We start from the raw sequence: 19,906 nt of genomic DNA on the forward strand, positions 1-19,906 counted from the left end.
TCCATTCTCCCCCAAACTCCTCTCCCATCCAGCCTGTCATGTAACCTTGAGCAGAGTTCCCTGTGCTATACAGTAGGTCCTTGTTGGCTATCTATTTTAAATACAGCAGTGTGTACATGTCCATCCCAAACTCCCTAACTATCCCTTCCTCCCATCCTTTCCCCCAGGCAACCATAAGTCTACGAGTCAGTTTCTGTTTAGTAAGTTCATTTGTATCATTTCTTTTTAGATTCCACATATAAAGGATGTCATATGATATTTCTACTTCTCTGTCTGATTTACTTCACTCACTATGATAATCTCTAGGCCCACCCACGTTGCTGCAAAAGGCATTATGTCATTCTTTTTAATGGCGGTGACTCCCTCCATCTTTAAGGTACAGTGTCACCCCCTCTCTCATACCACCCACTATCGCTGTGTGTGGGGATCCTCCTGGAACCTTCTCCATCTGCCCTGCACTGGTGCTGCCCCATCCTGGCACCCAGCAGGTGTCTGATGCCTGAGCCCGTCTCAAGCCCTGGTGTGGAGTGGACCCTGCATTTCAGCATTCTCGTGCTGCGTGCAGTGCTTGCTTCGACTGGATGGGCGGGGGGGGAGGGGCACGTCTAGACCCCCCGGAGTGGGCTGCGTGGCTGATGCTGCAGTGGAGCCCTTTCTTGCACACGTGCACACACACACCAGGGTATGCCATCCCACACGTGTGACCAGCCCACAACCTGGCTTCCCGAGCTGCACGGAAGATGTGCGCCCTGCCTGAGGCAACAGTGTCGAGTGTCAGGCCCCGAGCGAGCGGCACTGGCCCCAGGCCCCAAGCCTCCGCATCTGCAGAGAAGACACTGCCTTGCCCTCCTGCCTGGACATGCTCTCCTCACCACACGTGGGTTCCCAGTGTAGATGTCAGCACCCTTGGACATCTCCCAGGCTCCTCCCAGGGGGCTTGCCGGAACCGGTCCCCAGCCCCCGGGTCACCCCGTCTGGGACGGATGGCCTGGTACTGTCACCACTTCCAGGCCCGTCTGTCCTCTCTCCTTTGCCCTGGGGGCACTCAGCACACACTCTGCAGGACTCAGCACCGCCCTGGGCATAGCTGGGACACGGCAGAGCACAGTACATGGCATGTTGCTAAAATTAAAATTGTATGGTATGAGAACTTGAAAATCAAGTGTTATCATCCTCATCACTGATGATCAAACTAAGGCCAGAAGAGAAAAAGAACCAGCCCAAGCCACATCGTGAGTCACTCTCCAGGCGGGGTGAGTCCCATCACCCGTTCTAGGTCCCTGTGTGTCCCTGAAGCGGCGCCCAGGAGAACCTCCGAGATATCCAAAGAGGAAGAAGAGACTTCACACAAAGGCACAGGCCCCAGACAGTACGACAGACCAGGTAACCTAAAAGCCTTCCCATTAAATACATCCCAGAAATTCCTGATAAAATAAGCATCGTTTTCAGTGTAGAGTTGAGCACTAAACTAGGGGAAACTTCCAGAGGACTAAGTCAAGCAGGAAAGAAGACAATGGGCTCGGGGCTTCCCTGGTGGTCCAGTGGGCAAGAATCTGCCTCGCGATGTGGGGGTGGGGGTGTGTGCTCAGTAGTGGGGCTCTTTGCGACCACATGGACTTTGGGACCCCACGGAGCCCCAGTGGGTGCCTCTGTCCGTGGAATTTTCCAGACAAGAATACTGGAGTGGGCTGCCATTTCCTACTCCAGTGTTCTACACATATCAACCTAAAAAATCTTCTCAAGAAACACAAACAGCCTTTTTAACCCTCACAGAAGATTTCTTTAAGAGAAATATATGAAATAATTTCCTTATTGCACTCTGCAAATATGTATTGAGAGCCTCATACACCAGGCATGGTAGACAGGGGACACGGGTTCAATTCCTAGTCCGGGAAGATTCCACATGCTGCAGCACAGCTAAGCCCATGTGCCACAACTACCGAGCCTCTGCTCTAGAGCCCGGGAGCCTCAGCTACTGAAGCCCGTGCACGTCAAGTCCATGCTCTGCAACAAGGGAAGCCACCGCAAAGGGATGTCCAAGTGCTGCAATCAGGGTGTATCCCTCACTCTCTGCGACTAGAGAAAGTCCTTGTGCAGCAATGAAGACCCAGCGCAGCTAAAAATAAGTAAATAATTTTTTTTTTTAATGGACTCAGAATCCCACCCAGAATCTCCCTGACTCATAGGTCACTTCTCCCTCCATGAGCTTTCATGCTCTCATCAAGCTGAAGGTCAATGGCACCCGCGGAGTAATACACATACATCCAAATTTCATTCCTACCATAGTAGTTCCTTACTGAGGCTGTATACTTATTCCTCAAGGACTAAGGACAGTTTATTACTGGCCTGGGGAATGCTGCCAGATTTTAGAGGCACTTTTTGTTTCCAAATCAAACTCCAAGATCCACCTTAAGCAATTGACTTGTTCATCAGACTAACTGTTGGATTCCTCTCATCTGTCATTTAACAGAACATCCACGTGTGAAGGATGGAATTGGTTGTCAAAAGGGTCTTCATTTCAAATCTTAGTTCTCTCAATTATTAATTGTTTGAGCTTGAGCACATTACTTTGTTTCTCTGAGCCTCAGCTTCCTTAATTATAATACAAAGCTGGGCGATCACCTTGGCTCCTGTGATCAGAAGCAGAAGATACTCTAAGTAGAGAACTGGACCAGTGTCTGGCCCGTAACAGGCATTCCCACAGCTATCTTGCTACTATACTTTTAAGAAATAGAGGCGTGTGCTGTGGAGGAGGCATTGTGTAACAACTTCCCAATGTCAGTCTGAAATCTGAAGCCTAAACATGTGTTCCACAATAACGACCCTATTTCAGAGGTACGCCCTCTGATGGGTTTGTTCAAGAGTCACTTGACCCAACACACATATTTTGGCCTTTGATACCATGTTCCACTTAAAAGGAACTACGACTCCTTGGAGAAATGACTGATCCCAGATCTGGGCAAGGAATATATTCAAATCTGGAACATCCTATCATTCCAAAGATCAGGGAACTACCAACCAGCATCTCTTACATCTGCATTGGCAGGAGGGTTCTTTACTACTGTGGCTCAGCTGGTAAAGAATCTGCCTGCAGTGTGGGAGACCTGGGTTTGATCCCTGGATTGGGAAGACACCCTGGAGAAAGGAAAGGCTACCCACTCCAGTATTCTGGCCTGGAGAATTCCATGGACTGTATAGTCTATGGGATCACAAAGAGTAGGACATGACTGAGCAACTTTCACTTCCACTTCTTCTTTACCACTGGCGCCACCTGGGAAGCACAAAGACTCCTAGGCTAGGCGTGTGTCAAAGTACTTAGGCTCAACCCAAAAGTGTGAAAGTGAAGTCACTCAGTCGTGTCTGACTCTTTGTGACCACGTGGACTGTAGCCCACCAGGTTCCTCCATCCATGGGATTTTCCAGGCAAGAGTACTGGGGTGGGTTGCCATTTCCCTCTCCAAGGGTCAACCCGAAGAGGCTCCGCTCCTATTTGCATAAAATAAGACAATCTCGAGAGCAAAAGGAAGAATATCTGCCATATATTAAAACAAATTGAATGTGTTTAAATCTGAGTTCAAAATTATTGATAAAACCCAAAAACACCTCATTGATCATCTTTGCAAGATACCAGGGAACCACGTAGTTATTTGAAAATAATTAACAGGAAAACATTATAATCGGCCTTCCGTAGGAAGGGCTCCACTGGGTATCCCAATTGTAAATGAGGGAACAGCTCTCCACATAGAAGGACTGGAGCTAATACATAAAAGAACTGATTGAGCTAAGAGAGCACCAATTTCCAAGTCTTGATGTGCTAATTGATCTAAGGCTTAGACATCAAAGGCTGTGAACCTCAGGACAAGACACTGCCAGAAGTCGGATACCTCCTGCTGGAAGGACACACAGCCTGTGAAGTCTTGACAGAAAGATCAAACCCGAATTTGCTCCAGCCCTGAGGCCCAAGTATGGGTGTACAGGAAACACAGGGGCCAGGAAGTACTGAGCTACTCTGTGAGCAAAGTCCAGAGCATGGGAAGCTCCATAAGACCAAATAATAAATCTTGTTTCATCAATTAAAAAATTGCAATTTATAGGTATCTAAATTTGAAATTTGATCACCTCCACCTTGCTCCTCCTCCCATAGATATCTATCTGAAGACACAGCATATTTTATTCTCCACCATCTTTTATCTGAAGGGCTCATGGGTACCAGGCTACATACTGGGCTCCCAGGGCAGGTTCAAACATTTGCTTTGGCCTTCTCAGAAGACGAGTCAGGCCCACTGTCTGAACCTCTCCAAAGCCTGAGTTTCCTCATCTGTAAGCTGGACACAATCACAGTTCAGGCTCACAGGACCGCTGAGAAGACTGAGGAAGGTAATGCATTAAAAAGCCATGCACTGGAGCCTGGCCCATTTGTGTAAGTGCTTAGTATGCCTTGGGGATTATTATTAGGAGCCAAAAAAAGCCTTGTTGAGATTAGAAAGGAACATTTTCAATTGGAAATGAGAGTAGAAATTTATTTAAAACCTTTTTTTCTTCCAACAACAGAAGACTCCCCTGAGACCTCAATCTAAAAGCCAAGATTGGGATACTCAGCTCCTGATTATACAAGCTCCTGGAGTCTGGGCTTCCCAGGTGGCACTAGTGGTAAAGAACCCACCAGCCAATGCAGGAGACATAAGAGACACGGGTTAGATCCCTGGGTCAGGAAGATCCCCTGGAGAAGGAAATGGCAACTTAACTCCAATAATTCTTGCCTGGGGAAACCCATGGACGGAGGAGCCTGGCTGGCTATAGTCCATAGGGTCGCAGAAAGTTGGACATGACTGAAGCAACACAGCACACACACTTGGGTCTGGGGCAGTGTCGCTGCAGCACCTGCCCTAAGTCCTTGGGGTGACTGCCAAGAAATGCCTGGGTTCCCCAAGTAGCAGCTGGGAGAGATGGGGCTACTTGTCTGCACACACTCCTTTAGAAGGGCAACAGGCCAGCCCTATCTGGGGTCAGCAGGAGCAGCGGTGTGGTTCTTAGAGCCAAAGGAACTGGACTAAACCAGGAGACAAGACATACAAACAGAAACAACAGCGAGACTTGCAAGTCAGGTAGTTTGAAAGCAGTAAAGAATGTGAGACGACCCTGGCACAAGGAAAGTGTGTTCTCCGTCACTCAGTCGTGTCCGACTCTCTGAGACCCCATGGACTGTAGCCTGCCAGGCTCCTCTGTCCGTGGGATTTTCCAAGCAAGGATACTGGAGTGGGTTGCCATTTACTCCTCCAGGGGATCTTCCTGGCCCAAGGATCGAACCCACGTCTCCTGAGACTCCTGCCTTGGCAGGTGGATTCTTTACCACTAGCAGCACCTGGCAAGTCTGGCACAAGGAAGGACGATGTAAACGTGAACTCCTGCTCTACTTCTGCCCTGGCTTGGAGAGCAGCTAAGGGCATCTGCTTGGAGCTAGAATGCTGGGGTCCAATCCTAGCTCCCCAATGTCCTAACTGTGACTTCAAGCAAGTGTCACATCTCCTACATGGATTCCCTCATTTGTAAAATGAAAGAGAGAACAGGATCTGCGTGGCAGGCTGGCTGGGAGGACTGGATGAGAGGAGGCCCGTGAGATAACGGAGGGGATGAGTGTGGGTATCTTGCTCAGAGCTGGACGCTGCTAGTGGGCAAGCCATGGGAGCTGTGGTCATGACCGCTCCAGCTTTTAGTGGCTTTCATTTCTATTCTTGTTCTATGACTTCCTGGAAGAGCGGGGAGTGGGAAAAAAGAACAGCTCCACTTAGGACACCTGACAGATGTTTTCACACATCATCAGTGCTGTGCTTCCTCTCTCAGTCTGTAGGTCTATTAAGGGCTGTGAGCTCATTTTCTTTGTATGTGAACCCTCAGTGCCTGGGCAAAGTCAGAACAAGTGACTCCAGAGAGGGAACGCTGAAGACTTAGAGAAAGGAAACGTGACTCCAGGCAACAGAGGCTGAGAAAGATATCAGGGGAGGAGTTTTATGGCATTTAAAGGTTCAAGGCAAGCTTCCAGGTGTTACTACTAACATGACCAACCCTCCCTGTACCCTTGATCTACAAACTACTGCTCAGGCCGGGGTCCTGGGGTGCAGGCTGCCAGGGGGAGCCCCGCCCTCGCTGACCTCAGGCTCAGAGGCTCAGTGAAGTTCAACAGCACTCTGATCTGCTTTCAGGCCTAACTGAGTCATTTTTAAGCTTATCAGACCGCGCTAAGGAAGATCAGAAGCAACCTTAAGATAAAAGGGATGTTTTGTTAATGTCTTGAAGGGAGAAGTCGAAACACCAAACAACTGCCTCTCCATCCACTCCCCTGCCTGGTGATGTGCAGAGGCTGGCAGAGAAAGCCATGGGCTCCCTTCCAAGGGGTAAGTGCTGCTTCTGGATGCCCAAGCCTTGGAGCACAGAGCCACAGGAGGAGGGACCAGAGGAATCCAGCCTTAATGTGAAGAGGTGATGGAAATGAGCAATCCCACCCACGCTAGGGAAGCCACAGGCCAGCTGAAGCAGAGGAAGAGAGCTGGCTTCGCAGGATGGGAAGGGATGGCCCTGGCCCTGGACTAGCTGTGTGACATCAGCCAAGTCGCCTCACCGTCTGAGCCTCAGACTATTTGCCTGGAGAGCACTGCAGAAGCAGACACCTCCAGTGCAAGTGTGATCACTCGGCGGCGTCTGACTCTCCACGACCCCATGGACTGCAGCCCACCAGGCTCCTCTGTCCATGGAATTCTCCAGGCAAAAGTACTGGAGCAGGTTGCCATTTCCTCCTCCAGGGGATCTTCTTGACCCAGGGATCGAACCTGCGTCTTCCTGCATTGCAGGAGGATTCTTTACCACTGAGCCAGCTGGAAATCCCCAGACACCTTCATTGACCCTCTCCAGCACCTCTGGGCACACACCCACCTGGCAGGTCCTGGCTGAGGTGCCTGTCCTGGGACATCTGTAGCCACAAGGGGATGCTTGGCCTGAGTTCCAGCCCCCCTCCACCCAAACCTCAAAGCAGCCCTTCACTGATGCCCACCAGGAGTCAACCCTGGCTCTGCCCCGGCTTTTGGAGAACACCTCTGCAGCTCCACTGTCGTCTCCAGGGCCTTGTCGGGGGAGAATGCCACTCCCCAAGAGGTGATTTCTGAGATAATTTCCCCCAATAAACCTGCAGCCCTTGAATCCTGATCTCAGAAGATGCTAATGCAGAAGCCCAGCCTTCAACAAAGGATAAACCAGCTTTCACAGGACAGAAGGGCTGAGGACGGGGATGCTCTGGACTCAGCACCAGACAGACCACTCAGCCCACGGCAGGGGGCTGCCGAGCCTGGGGCGTGAGGGGTGCACTCACATCTTGTCATCAGCACCCCTGAACCTTCACACAGACGGCTCGGCCACCAGGAAGGAGCCCGGGCCAGCAGCCAAAGACAGGATTTATGGAAGCTCAGTAAGGTCTCACCCACCACAGAAGCTTTTAATCAGTGGAAGTGGAGGAAGGACCCCGAGCGGTTGACTCGTGGCCTCTCGGCTGGAGGCAGCCAATTACTTTTCAGGTGGAATCACTTGGGTGGGGATGTATTTCAGGGGCGGTTTCATGGCTCTGAAGTGGGAGGAGGGGTGACAAGTGTCCCCCTCTGATGCCTGGCTTTCTGATTGAGGTTTTCCTATGGTGAATCCCTGGGGAGTGGACAGGACATGCAGAGACCCATGAAATGATGGCGGGACCACTCCAGTCACAGTTTCTATTCTAAGCGGCTAATGCCTGCAGGACTCAGAATCCTGACTCTGGCAGAGAAGGCGCCATTAAAAGCAGGATTTCAGAAACAAAAAGAAAGCCCGAACCTGCTGTATTTCTTCACTACATCTTTTCCCATATTGTTTCTTCTAGTTACCAACAGAGTATAAAAGACAGCCAAAGACGAAAGATAAAGCTGATGCAATAGAGGGGTTTCTTTCATCAGCAATTTTAGCAGAGAAATTAAGAAAAACAGATTAAAACTGGACATTTCAAGAGGATACCACCTGCCTTCTCCCTGTTTTCCAGGGGCCTTTAGGAAGACACAAGGGCACTGGTCTTCCCACCTTGAAGGCAGCCCTGTTGCTGGGAGTGGAATGGAAGCGAGGTGGTCATTTCCGGTCATTTCTGGGAGGAAGAGAACAGAGACAAGACTTCCTGGGGAGAATTTCAGGGAAAGAGCGAGAGGGCGTAAACACAGCACTGGGGCAAGGAGAGGGGGTTTTAGTTAACAAGTGGTGCTGTGGGTAATGGCACTTCCCAGGTGGCTCAGTGGTAAAGAACCCACCAGCCAATGCAGGAGAAGCAGGAGACGTGGGTTCGATCCCTGGGTTGGGAAGATAACCCTGGAGAAGGAAATGGCAACCTACTCTGGTATTCTTGCCTGGGAAATCCAAAGAGTGGCAAAGAGTCGGACAAGACTTAGTGACTGAACACACACATTGTAATACACTGGACTTCCTCTCAGATTCTGTAAGAGACAAATTAAGCATGGTACTACTTTGTTTCTTGAATGAGGAACCAAGCAGAGACCAGCTCATGCACTGCTCCAGTTTATATTCAGATTACATTTAATGGGAGTAAAGTCTGATTGTGCTTCTTGGTTAAGATAATGACAATGACAGCAATATCATCAATGATACACGGGCAGTTTGGATTCTATGAGGCTTAGCAATCATATCAGAAAACCACTGAGTATTGGAGCTTCCTAGTAGACTGATGTGAATTATCCACCAAAACCACCAATCCGAAGACCACTTCATAGATATTATTTTGCAGATAAAAACCTTTCTTGAGGACTTCCCTGGTGGCTCAGTGGTAAAGAATCTGAGCCTTTACCTGCCAATGCAGGAGACATGGGTTCAATCTCTGATCTGGGAAGATCCCATGTGTCCCACAGTAACTAAGCCCATGACCCTCAACTACTGAGCCTGTACTGTAGAGCCTGGGAGCTGCAACTACTGAACCCACTGCCACAACTACCAAAGGCTGCATGCCCTACAGCCTGTGCGCTCTGCACCAGGAGAAGCCTGAGCACCGCACCTACGGAGTAGCCCCCACTTGCTGAAAAAGAGAAAAGCCCTCGCAGCGATGAAGACCCAGCAAAGCCAGAATAAATAAATAAAATTAAACTAGTAAATAAAAAAAAACCTTTCTTGATTCCATTTATGTCCTCACCGGTATATTATGAAGAGGGATGATGAACTCACCTTTGCCTGAAAGAGCATGAAGGCAAGTCACTCCTCCAAGATCACAGCCCTCCCCCAGCCAGCTCAGGCTCACTGGCTATCACTGTTTTTGCAGTTTGGACAGTGAGTCCTTTCCACCTCCCCTTTTCTTTTTATAATGAGCTTTGTTCTCTCACTCCTCTTTGAAAGGACACATCTTTCCCCAGAGGCCTTATTCCCATAAGAAATACACTAGGTTTTAGTAACAGCATCAGCTACAGTGGACAGACCTACACGCTGACTGACCCGGGGATCAGAGACCCATCACCAGATTAGCCTGGAAAGGAGTGGTCTGCCGTCATAGCAGGCCCGGGCTGTGTGTCCCGGAGCAAGGAAATGCTGGGTGAATAAAGACTCACCTGAGGGCCTGTGACCGCCATGCCTGGCTCTCCACGGTTGCCAGGAGAGCCAGGGATCCCAGGCACACCACGGTCCCCCTGAAGAGAGAAAACACACAGTCAATATGTCAGCTCTGGGCAGGAGAGAGCAGAGGTGCAGGGCAATTCTGTTTCTCCCAATGTCTGGACCATATCCTCCAGCCAGCATCTCTCCCAGCACCCCATTCTGCCCGCCCCCTCGAGTTCATCCAAGCTGCCCCTCATCCCACTCAGTCCAACAAGCCTGGGCCACAGTCACCAACTGTGACCACCTACCTTTCAGCGGTGACTGTGCCCCAACATTGCTTATGGCTCCAGATGTGATTATAACAATATGACCAGCCCCCACAGGTGACCACAATTCCAAGTTTTACTGTGCTTTTTCCACGTTTCTCCTGCCCCACCCTGAACTCACACCAGATTTGACCGTGTATCCACATTTCAACCCAATTCCCACATCATCAATGAATGAATTCATCATTTTGCCAATAATGTGCCAAGTACCTACATTTTGTGGGTCACTTTTCCAGAGGTTGCGAGGGGCAAGAATGACTGAGATAAAATCTCTGCCTTCAAGCATGGTGGTTAATAGAGTGTAGGTTTAAGTTCTGGTTGGTAACTGCTGGCTTCAGAGGGCAACAAGTTCCTTCATTTACGAAGGCCAGGTTCTACCAGGAGCTGCCGGGCCAGCAGATGCCATGTTTGTCCGCAGATGACGCAGAGAGAGTGCCTGGCATGGCAGCCAATGCACTTTAGCTGCTGTGGTTGTTTCTGGTCTCAGGTGCCCATCGTTCTGGACTTTGATTGGACAAAAAAAAAGGAGAAGGAAAGGAAAGCAGGGGAGGAATTCTGTTTGCTACTTTCTATAGAAGGACACTGAGACTGTCATATCTTTGTATCCACAATTTCAAAATTCTCGACCTCTGAAAACAAGTGTTTACCCTAACTCAACGGGCAGCAAAAGCTGACTTGTACTGACTTGAAGGCTAATTACAATCTTCAGACATCCCCTTTTTCGTGGATATTTACACATTTCTATGGCATCATTATAATGAGTTTGACGAGGAATTTTGCCCCACACACCATAGTAAATGCTATTTGCATCACTTGTAAACTACTACTTTTCTAAATTCCAAAATGAACTCAATCCAAGGCACACAGGACCCACACAATTTTGCATAAGAGACTGTACCCCTATATTAGGTCAGCAGATGGTAGCCAAGCCTAATACTGAAATGAGGGGTGACCCTATTCAAGCCACTTACCATCTTCTGGGTGAGTTAATTTGTATGGCAAATGGAAGTAGCCTTAGGAGGGTGTCATGAAGAGCCAATTAGATAATGTGCAGCAAACTTATTTTAGGTAGAACCTGACATTGCTAGGCAACACTGCTTTATCAAGGCTTATGTTTTTAAGCATTAAATGAAAATCCTATTAATAACTGGCTTACCCTGCAACCATCATCTCAGTTTGAAAACTTTACATCTGGACCTTTCAGAAAAATAATGCCTCAAGATGATTTGTTTTTCCTGCAGTGTGACTGTTGCTTGGACGAGTTTGTAAGTTATACATTCATTCAACAAATGTTGGTTGTTTATTCACAGCAAACTTCAATCTGGCTCCATGATCAAAGATGACTCATTCAGGGGCCCTGCCCATTTCTAATGCTCTGTGTTAGATTCAGGAGAGAGATCAGAAGAGGCTTGCGAAGTTCTCACAAAAGAGATGAGCCATAGTCTAAACTCTCCCTAAACTCTGGTAACACCGTCTCTTTCCCTCCTCCACCCAGGTCCACAGTGGCCATGTGTCCTGAGGACCACAGCTTCCCCCTGGCCCACCCTCGCCTCTGCAAACAGTCCCGAGAGATCCTCTTCAGAGTCCCAGGTGGTGCGTCCTGTTTCTTTAGAATAAAATGATGTGGTTGATTCTGGGAAGTACAAGATGCCTGAGACTGCCAGAAAATCTGATTTGTGTGCAGGGGGAAGGTGGGAGGGGAGGAAGTCAAGAAATAAGGGGAAGGTGTAAAAAAGTGCAATGAACTAAGAGTGATATGATCAGTGCTGGGTCACTCACCAGCACACTGGACAGTGAGAGGATGAGGAGGAGGAGTTCACTCTGGCCATCACGTGACCACAAGTCCAGTCTCAGGACTGAAACCGAGTCCCCCTTAAAAGCACATTCCCCTATGGGTTCACGACTAACCTCTCTATCCAAAACTTTATTCCCATTCTTGTCCTGCCCCTCTTCCCCCCAGGATAGAAGAGGACCAAAGAAAAGGGGGCGATTGAAACTGAGCAGGACCCTGCAGGGTTTTCCCGGGTACAACTCCCTCCACGTCCTTTCCATGCTTCTTGTCTGGCCTTCCCCAAGCTCCAAAGAGCAGATTCAAGCAGCTACTAATTTGGGAAGAGAGGAGAAGCAAAAACAGAAAAACAGAAACAAAGGAAAAACAGTCAAGCAAGAAAAGTAATGACGACCTAAACATGGCTGAGCAATGGAGCAGAGTCGCAGGACTCCTAGTTTCTCCTGAAGGAAAAACCCGACATGCACTTTTGAGCTGTCGTGCAGAAACCAAGATCCCCTCGCATTAGAGGATGCTGACCAGCATGTGGATCCCAGACTGGCTGGAACCAGGTGGTTGATAATTAAGATTTCCAAACATCACCCTGTTACCTCACCACCAACCAGTCAGAAAGATGTTCACCAACTGATCACACACCCTATGACCCTCATCTAAATGCTGCTCTTAAACACTGTCTGAAAGCTGCCAGGGCTTCGAGTCTCACTTGCCTCCCCGTTCTCTTTGCTCCAGGCATCAAACACTACTGTTCTTCGCCCCGTGGCAGCAGGCTGGCTTTGCTGTGCATTAGGCAAACTGACTCGAGTTCGGTTCAGTCACATAACGATGTCAACCTGGTCCTGTGACCTTGGATAAATGCCATAACCTCTATGGCACCCTTAAGACCCTCATCAAAGAGGAAACAAAAGAACATTTTACCAAACTCCCACATATCTACTGCAGACTCGTATCTACTGCAGATTTACAAGGTAAGAGACTGTATAACATGGAGTGTTAAAAGGCGTATATTATATTTTATCAGCCAAGTTAGAAGACAAAAAATGAGCGCTATACATATTAGAAAAATCCATATTCTTTTGCACCCCAGTTTCCCCTTTAAAATAGTTAATGCAGGGACTTCCCTCGTAGTCCAGTGGTTAAGAATCCACCTGCCAATGCAGGGGACACAGGTTCCATCCCTGGTTCCGGCAGATTCCACATGCCTCAGGGCAACTAAACCAGCACACCACAGCTACTGAGCCGGTGCACCTAGAACCTGTGCTCTGCGACAAGAGAAGCCACCGCAATGAGAAGCCTGCCCACTGCAACTAGAGAGTAGTCCCTACTCACTGCAACTAGAGAAAACCCGAGTGCAGCAATGAAGACCCAGCACAGCCAAAAATAAATAAAAACTAAAAAGAAAAGTTAACGTAGATCTCCCTTTTACTTTGTTTTAGCTTCCCCCCCCCTTCTTCCCAAGGCTATATTTTATGCACAGCACAAAACACTAACAACTGCAAGCTAAATCACACTAATGATGCAGTTTGTGTTCTTCTAAGTAACTGTTCACACTCCTGTTTCTTGAACCAGCTGATCCTCACAAAGGGGTCTTCTTTCATCCAGGTTCTAAGCTTCCAAATACTTCAGTTCAGTTCAGTCGCTCAGTCGTGTCCGACTCTCTGCGACCCCATGGACTGCAGCACGCCAGGCTTCCCTGTCCAACATCAACTCCCAGGGCTTACTCACTCATGTCCATCGAGTTGGTGGTGCCATCCAACCATCTCATCCACTGCTGTCCCCTTCTCCTCCCACCTTCAATCTTTCCCAGCATCATGGTCTTTTCAAGTGAGTCAGTTCTTCGCATGAGGTGGCCAATGTATTGGAGTTTCAGCTTTGGCATCAGTCCTTCCAATGAATATTCAGGACTGATTTCCTTTAAGATTGACTGGTTGTATCTCCTTGATGTCAAGGGACTCTCAAGAGTCTTCTCCAACACCACAGTTCAAAAGCATCAATTCTTTGGCGCTCAGCTTTCTTTATAGTCCAACTCTCAGAGTCACAACTCTAACTACTGGAAAAACCATAGCCTTGATTAAATGGACTTTTGTTGGCAAAGTAATGTCTCTGCTTTTTAATATGCTGCCTAGGTTGGTCATAACTTTTCTTCCAAGGAGCAAGCATCTTTTAATTTCATGTCTCCAGTCACCATCTGCAGTGATTTTGGAGCCCCTCCCACAAAATAAAGTCTCTCACAGTTTCCATTATTTCCAAATACTTACTCACCAATTAAAACTCAGCCCAATCATTTCATTTCCATAAACCCACCTCTGCCTGCCTGCCTCTCAGCCTTCAGAAGACATTTGAATGTATCTTAACTTTAACACACCACCCTCCCATTGTGTCTGACCCTCTAACTTTCATTTAAATATCTTTAAAGAATAAATTATCCATTGATTCATTTATCCATTAGTTCAAAAAATATTTGTCAAGTACCTAAACGGAGTCAGACCCTACGTCAAGCACAGTATCTACACACTTCTGCATCCACAATGCCTAGTGTTGGGCCTGGAACAGCCCTTTAACAGCAAATTCCTGAATGTCTGAATGAGTGAATCTATCATCACTCGCATTTTGTCAGGTACTAAATTTTACTGTTGACCAAAATCAACTTTTTGCTCAGGAGGGAACATGATGAATGACCTCTAGCAGCCCTGCCAAGAATCTGAGTCACAACTGATCTCTGCTGCAGGAGCACAGGCCTGGCTCCATTTGTATGTTTATGGCCCTCTGTGATGCTAACATTTCCCCGAAGCAACAGCTTAATGGACTGAAACTTGGAGAAAATGGCTCCAAGAAAAAAGCCAAAGACCTCAAAGCTCAGTCAGGAAAAGCAAGAAGGTTTCTGATTAGAAGAAAGGGGGCATGTGAGCTATAATCTATAATAGTGACTGTAGTATCTGTTTTGGTTGCAAGACACTCTGAGCCAGTTCAACAGTGTTTAGGGAGGAAAATGTGTGAGGTCGTGGAAGGAGGAGGTCATTTATTGAAAAACTATGTGCCGTGAGATTACTTATCCACAGGAGCCTGTTGGGGGTTAACTACATTTTACTCCTTCATACAGAAAAGGATCAGAGTCTCAGAAACAATAAGCCACTTGCCCTTACATCATAGATCTTGGGCTTCCCATGTGGCATTAGTGGTAAAGAACCCACCTGCCAAGGCAGGAGACATAAGAGATGTGAGTTCGCTCCCTGGGATGGGAAGATACCCAGGAGGAGGGTGTGGCAACCCACTCCAGTATTCATGCCTGGAGAATCCCATGGAGAGAGGAGCCTAAAGGGCTATAGCTCATAGCGTCGCAAAGACTTGGTCAGGACTAACGTGACTTAGCACACACGTATCTATCTTACAGGCAGCTGGGCTGGGATCCTAACCCAGCTCTGTCAGAAGGCAAACCTTGTTCATTTTGCTAGAAACAAGTCCACCCAAGAGAAGGAAAGGCATCTTAAAGAGTCTTTTTGTGGCTGTAAGTCATTATGAAGGGCTGAGAAAGCACCAAGGAAAATCCTTGTTCAGTTCTGTTCAGTTCAGTCTCTCAGTCGTGTCCAACTCTTTGCGACCCCATGAGTTGCAGCACGCCAGGCCTCTCTGTCCATCACCAACTCCCGGAGTCTACCCAAACCCATGTCCATCAAGTCGGTGATGTCATCCAACCATCTCGTCCTCTGTCATCCCCTTCTCCTCCCGCCCCCAATCCTACCCAGCATTAGGGTCTTTTCCAATGAGTCAACCCTTCGCATGAGGTGGCCAAAGTATTGGAGTTTCAGCTTCAACATCAGACCTTACAATGAACACCCAGGATTGATATCTTTTAGGATGGACTGATTGGATCTCCTTGCAGTCCAAGGGACTCTCAAGAGTCTTCTCCAACACCACAGTTCAAAAGCATCAATTCTTCAGTGCTCAGCTTTCTTCACCGTCCAACTCTCACATCCATACATGACTACTGGAAAAACCATAGCCTTGACTAGACGGACTTTTGTTGGCAAAGTAATGTCTCTGCTTTTAAATATGCTATCTAGGTTGGCCATAACTTTCCTTCCAAGGAGTAAGCGTCTTTTAATTTCATGGCTGCAGTCACCATCGGCAGTGATTCTGGAGCCCAAAAAATCCTTGTAGAGCACTCTTAAGTTCCCAGGGGTTTTCAGCACCAGGGACAGCACCCAGGCAAGGCCCATAGCCAAACACTGTGAGGAAGGGCGTCTCTCCCCTTCCTCCCACCTTGTCCCTGCACGAGCCCTCATTCTACAACTAAAGATCTCTCTGATTCCAATTTACCTTCTGAATGCCAGCTGACTAGGGAAACCTTTATTCTAAACTACATTCTAACTTGCAAATACAGACAATAAACACTGAAAGGGTCATCTGTTTACACATCTCGTATGTAAACAGGGAGAGAGCACAGCTTCCCATGGGTGCCATGGATTTGAAACTGGCTGGTCAACTGTACCCCAGGACAAGGCCCTCTGCACATCTCACCCTGGGTCTCTGCCTGCCTCTCTTCTCCACGCCTCACTGCCGCCTCCCCACACTTCCACTGGGGCTTCTCTCTCCTACAACAGGCCGACAGGGATGAGTCAGGTCTCTCTAGACCCCTCACCTTCTTGCCACAACCCTAAAGCAGACTCCACAGGGTGATCTAATGATAAGGCTCACTAATATTTATTGGGCATGCACCTGTGGCAAACATGAGGCTAGGCAGGCAAATACTTTATTTGGAGTACCTCATTTTTTTCCCCAAACTCTGCCTGGGAGGTAGATTTTTATCAACCTCATAAATAAGCAGCCCAGAGAAAGGACATTGTAACCCATTTCCTCCCAGTCTCTCATTTCTGGTGCCCTCTTCAGTGCCCTTGCCTCCCTGCCTTCTAAGAGGCAATTGATTTCTCCCAGATCCTGAAATTCCTCCTCTCGGGGGGAACCGGGAGCACAAAAGCACTGCTGGGCAGATGCCAGGTTCACAGCATCACGCAGGAACCTCAGACACACGTCTGAACTGACTGTGAATCCAGAGGTCCTCCAGCCCCTGGTCCTACCTCCCTGCTCCACACGCGCCCACTGCTCCGGGCAAAGTTGTTTCCATTTTTATTTTTTTTTCTTCAGAAACTAGGGAGTTGCCAAATATTTGCTCAGATCACTCAAAGAACTCCCTCATTTCTTTTTCCTTTCATCATGAACAACAAAATCACCATTAGGGGAACGCACGTGATCTTCATCAGTACAAGCTCAGTATGACTGCAGAGGTCACCTGCCTGAAGGGCGGAAAAAATCAGGCAGCAAGTTTAACCTAGAAAGTGAAAGTGAAAGTTGCTCAGTCGTGTCCAACTCTTTGCAGACTATACAGTCTATGGAATTCTCCAGGCCAGAATACTGGAGTGGGTAGCCTTTCCCTTCTCCAGGGGATCTTCCCAAACCAGGGATCGAACCTATGTCTCCTGCATTGCAGGCGGATTCTTTACCAGCTGAGCCACAAGGGAAGCCCCCAGCAATTACTCCTGAGTTCTCAAATTCCATATCCTGGTTATTACTGTAGACCAAGACTTTTACATACAATAAAAACAATATACTCTCTGTGGTTTTGTGGCTAAGATCCCCAAAACACAGCTAAAAAATAAAAGAAGAGAAATAAAAGAATGAGTATCTGGGCCTTCAGATAAAACTTCCCGTAAGAGCAGCATAAACGGATTCCCAAAGTGTTGTATCTTCAGTAACTGGGCTGGGTGGTGGGGATGTGGTTTAGGAAAGTGCTGGCTGACTCAGAAAGTGGGTCCAGGAAAGATAGCTGGTGACAACAAAGGCACATAAAAAAAAATTTTAAAAATCTGTTTGCATAAATATATGCAAGTGGATAAAAGTACGGTAACTCTACAGTAATGCTTCATGTGATTTTGAATATATTTGTTAAACTAAAGCAAAAAATAAACATTCTAATGTCCCTCACTGACTATGTCACCCACGTTCTTAAGTTTATGCATCTGAACTGGTCAAGTAGTTGTTCACTGGCTGTGGGTGCCTGTACAACACATGCTGTGCTCTGAGCACATTCTATCTCATGCACCCATGGTCTTCTCCCATGTTAGGACCCTGCAGAGAACTCTTTCCTTGTCTTCCCCTTCCAGCTGCTACACACACTTTAGAATTGGGACAAACATCATCTCCACCAAGAAGTCTTTCAGAGTCAAACCAGGCTGGGCCGGGAGCCCCCTTGAGCACTTGTGCCTAAGCCTCCCTCTATCCCAGTATCTGTTCATCTGCTTCTCACCCAGCTCCTGAGCCGTTAGAGGGCTGGGGATATGTGCCACTCATTGCTGACATCCCCCAGCCCACCTCCAGATCTGACACGCAGCGGAGGCTCAGTGGATCCGCCATGAATGAAATAATAAGCATACTGTTAATGGATGCATGAATGACTCAATGAACTCAATGATTCAGTATAAGGATAACTTCAGGAAAACTGTCCTCATCACCTAGGAAAGTTCTCTTATGAATACTCCCTCATGGGCAAAGTCATCTTTTCTGAGTCATGGTTACAAGCAAATTTAAGAAGAAATGCCTGCTATTGACTGAAGTGTTTGCCTTTCCTCTTGGACTCCCGGCTAGATGACAATCGCCCCCTCCCCTGCGGGGTCAGGAGGTTGGTGGAAATGAATGACCACCTCCGGGCCTGGCCCGCAAAATCTTCCCACAAGGTCCTCCACCGTCTTTTCCATCGTTTACCACTGCATGCGGAGGGCTCGGTAGGAGGCACTGAAGTCTCAGAGGAGCGAGTGCATGGGACTGGAGGAACGTGGGTCCCTGAACGGCTGTGTGGTCAGGACTCTCCACTCAACAAAACTCCCATTAGACTTAACGTGAATGTGAATGAGGAATAAACTTTTATTATGTTAATCATCTGAAATTCGAGGGCCCTTTGTCTCCCCAATTAAAGTAACAGTACCGGACTTGTCGTTGTTTAGTCATTAAGTCATGTCCGACTCTTTTGTGACCCCATGGACTGTAGCCCACCAGGCTCCTCTGTCCATGAGATTTCCCAGGCAAGAATACTGGAGTGGGTTGCCATTTCCTTGTCCAGGGGCTCTTCCCAACCCAGAGATAGAACTTGGGTCTCCTGCGTTGGCAGTGGGTTCTTTACCACTGAGCCACCAGGGAAGCCCCCAGCACAAGACTAGATCTACTCCTTCGCTGGTTGAAAGCGTCTTTTGCAACTTATTTAACTGCAAATATTTATTAAGAAACAACTATGTGGCACCCACTTCCATCTCATGGTTCAGAGTTGCAGAGGCTTTTGTTAGGAAACAAGTGATGAACATGGAAGTAGACAGAGGTGACCAGAGATGTTCACAATTAAATTCAGCATGTTTCCTTTCTAAGTGCAACCCACGGCATCTACAGTTTGCTAGATAAATACTCACCTTGGTTCCCATAGGTCCTGGTAATCCTGGTGGGCCACGAAGTCCCTGGGAAAAGGAAAGGAACAAAGAAGATCATGGAACCATGAATGAGCATCTCCCATTTACCCTGTGCTCTGGGGCCACACAGAAGGACAGGACTCTCACCATGACCTGTCGTGTACAAAGCAAAACAACCTGGTTTTGAGACACAGAACCTCTGGGTGTGAATTCTGACTCTACCACCTACCAGTTGTGTGTGATCTTGAGCAAACCCCTCAGTCTCTCTTAGTTTGCTTTCCTACTTAAGATCCTTTTTTTTTCCTTTTCGGTTTTTAAGTAGTAAAATTTCATTTTTTTTTAAATTTTTATTTTATATTGGAGTATAGTTGATTTACAATGTTGTTAGTTTGAGGTGTACAACAAAGTGACTCAGTTATATATATATACATATGTGCTGTGTGCTCAGTCGTGTCCGACTCTTTGTGACCCCATGGACTGTAGCCCGCCAGGCTCCTCTGTCCATGGCATTTTCCAGGCAAGAATGCCGGAGTGGGGTGCCATTTCCTTTCCAGGGGATCTTCCCAACCCAAGGACCGAACTGCGTCTCGTGTCTCCTGTGTTGGCAGGAGGATTACACATACATATATCACACACAGCTCATCTGTCTGCAACACCCACTCTGTGCTACTCCATCTAAAAAATAATTTCTTCCAACTTTCACTTTTTGCATAGATGCCACCTCCTGTGCAAGGCCTCCCCGGCTTACA

General features: G+C 47.8%; 1 protein-coding gene across 1 annotated transcript in view; it reads right to left on the reverse strand.

Moving 5' to 3' along the window:
* COL22A1 (collagen type XXII alpha 1 chain) overlaps positions 1-19,906 on the reverse strand; it is a 219,550-nt gene that overhangs the window by 58,160 nt on the left and 141,484 nt on the right. Inside the window, exons 39-42 of the mRNA XM_081502987.1 lie at positions 19,161-19,205; positions 16,997-17,000; positions 14,065-14,102; positions 9,612-9,689 (exon numbers count right to left, since the gene is read on the reverse strand). Of these exons, the coding sequence (XP_081359113.1) occupies positions 9,612-9,689; positions 14,065-14,102; positions 16,997-17,000; positions 19,161-19,205 (165 nt within the window). The remainder of the gene's footprint in view (positions 1-9,611; positions 9,690-14,064; positions 14,103-16,996; positions 17,001-19,160; positions 19,206-19,906) is intronic.

Source organism: Giraffa tippelskirchi, chromosome 6 (genome assembly GCF_054371585.1).
Source record: "Giraffa tippelskirchi isolate mGirTip1 chromosome 6, T2T-mGirTip1v1.2.pri, whole genome shotgun sequence".
Lineage (NCBI taxonomy): Eukaryota > Metazoa > Chordata > Mammalia > Artiodactyla > Giraffidae > Giraffa > Giraffa tippelskirchi.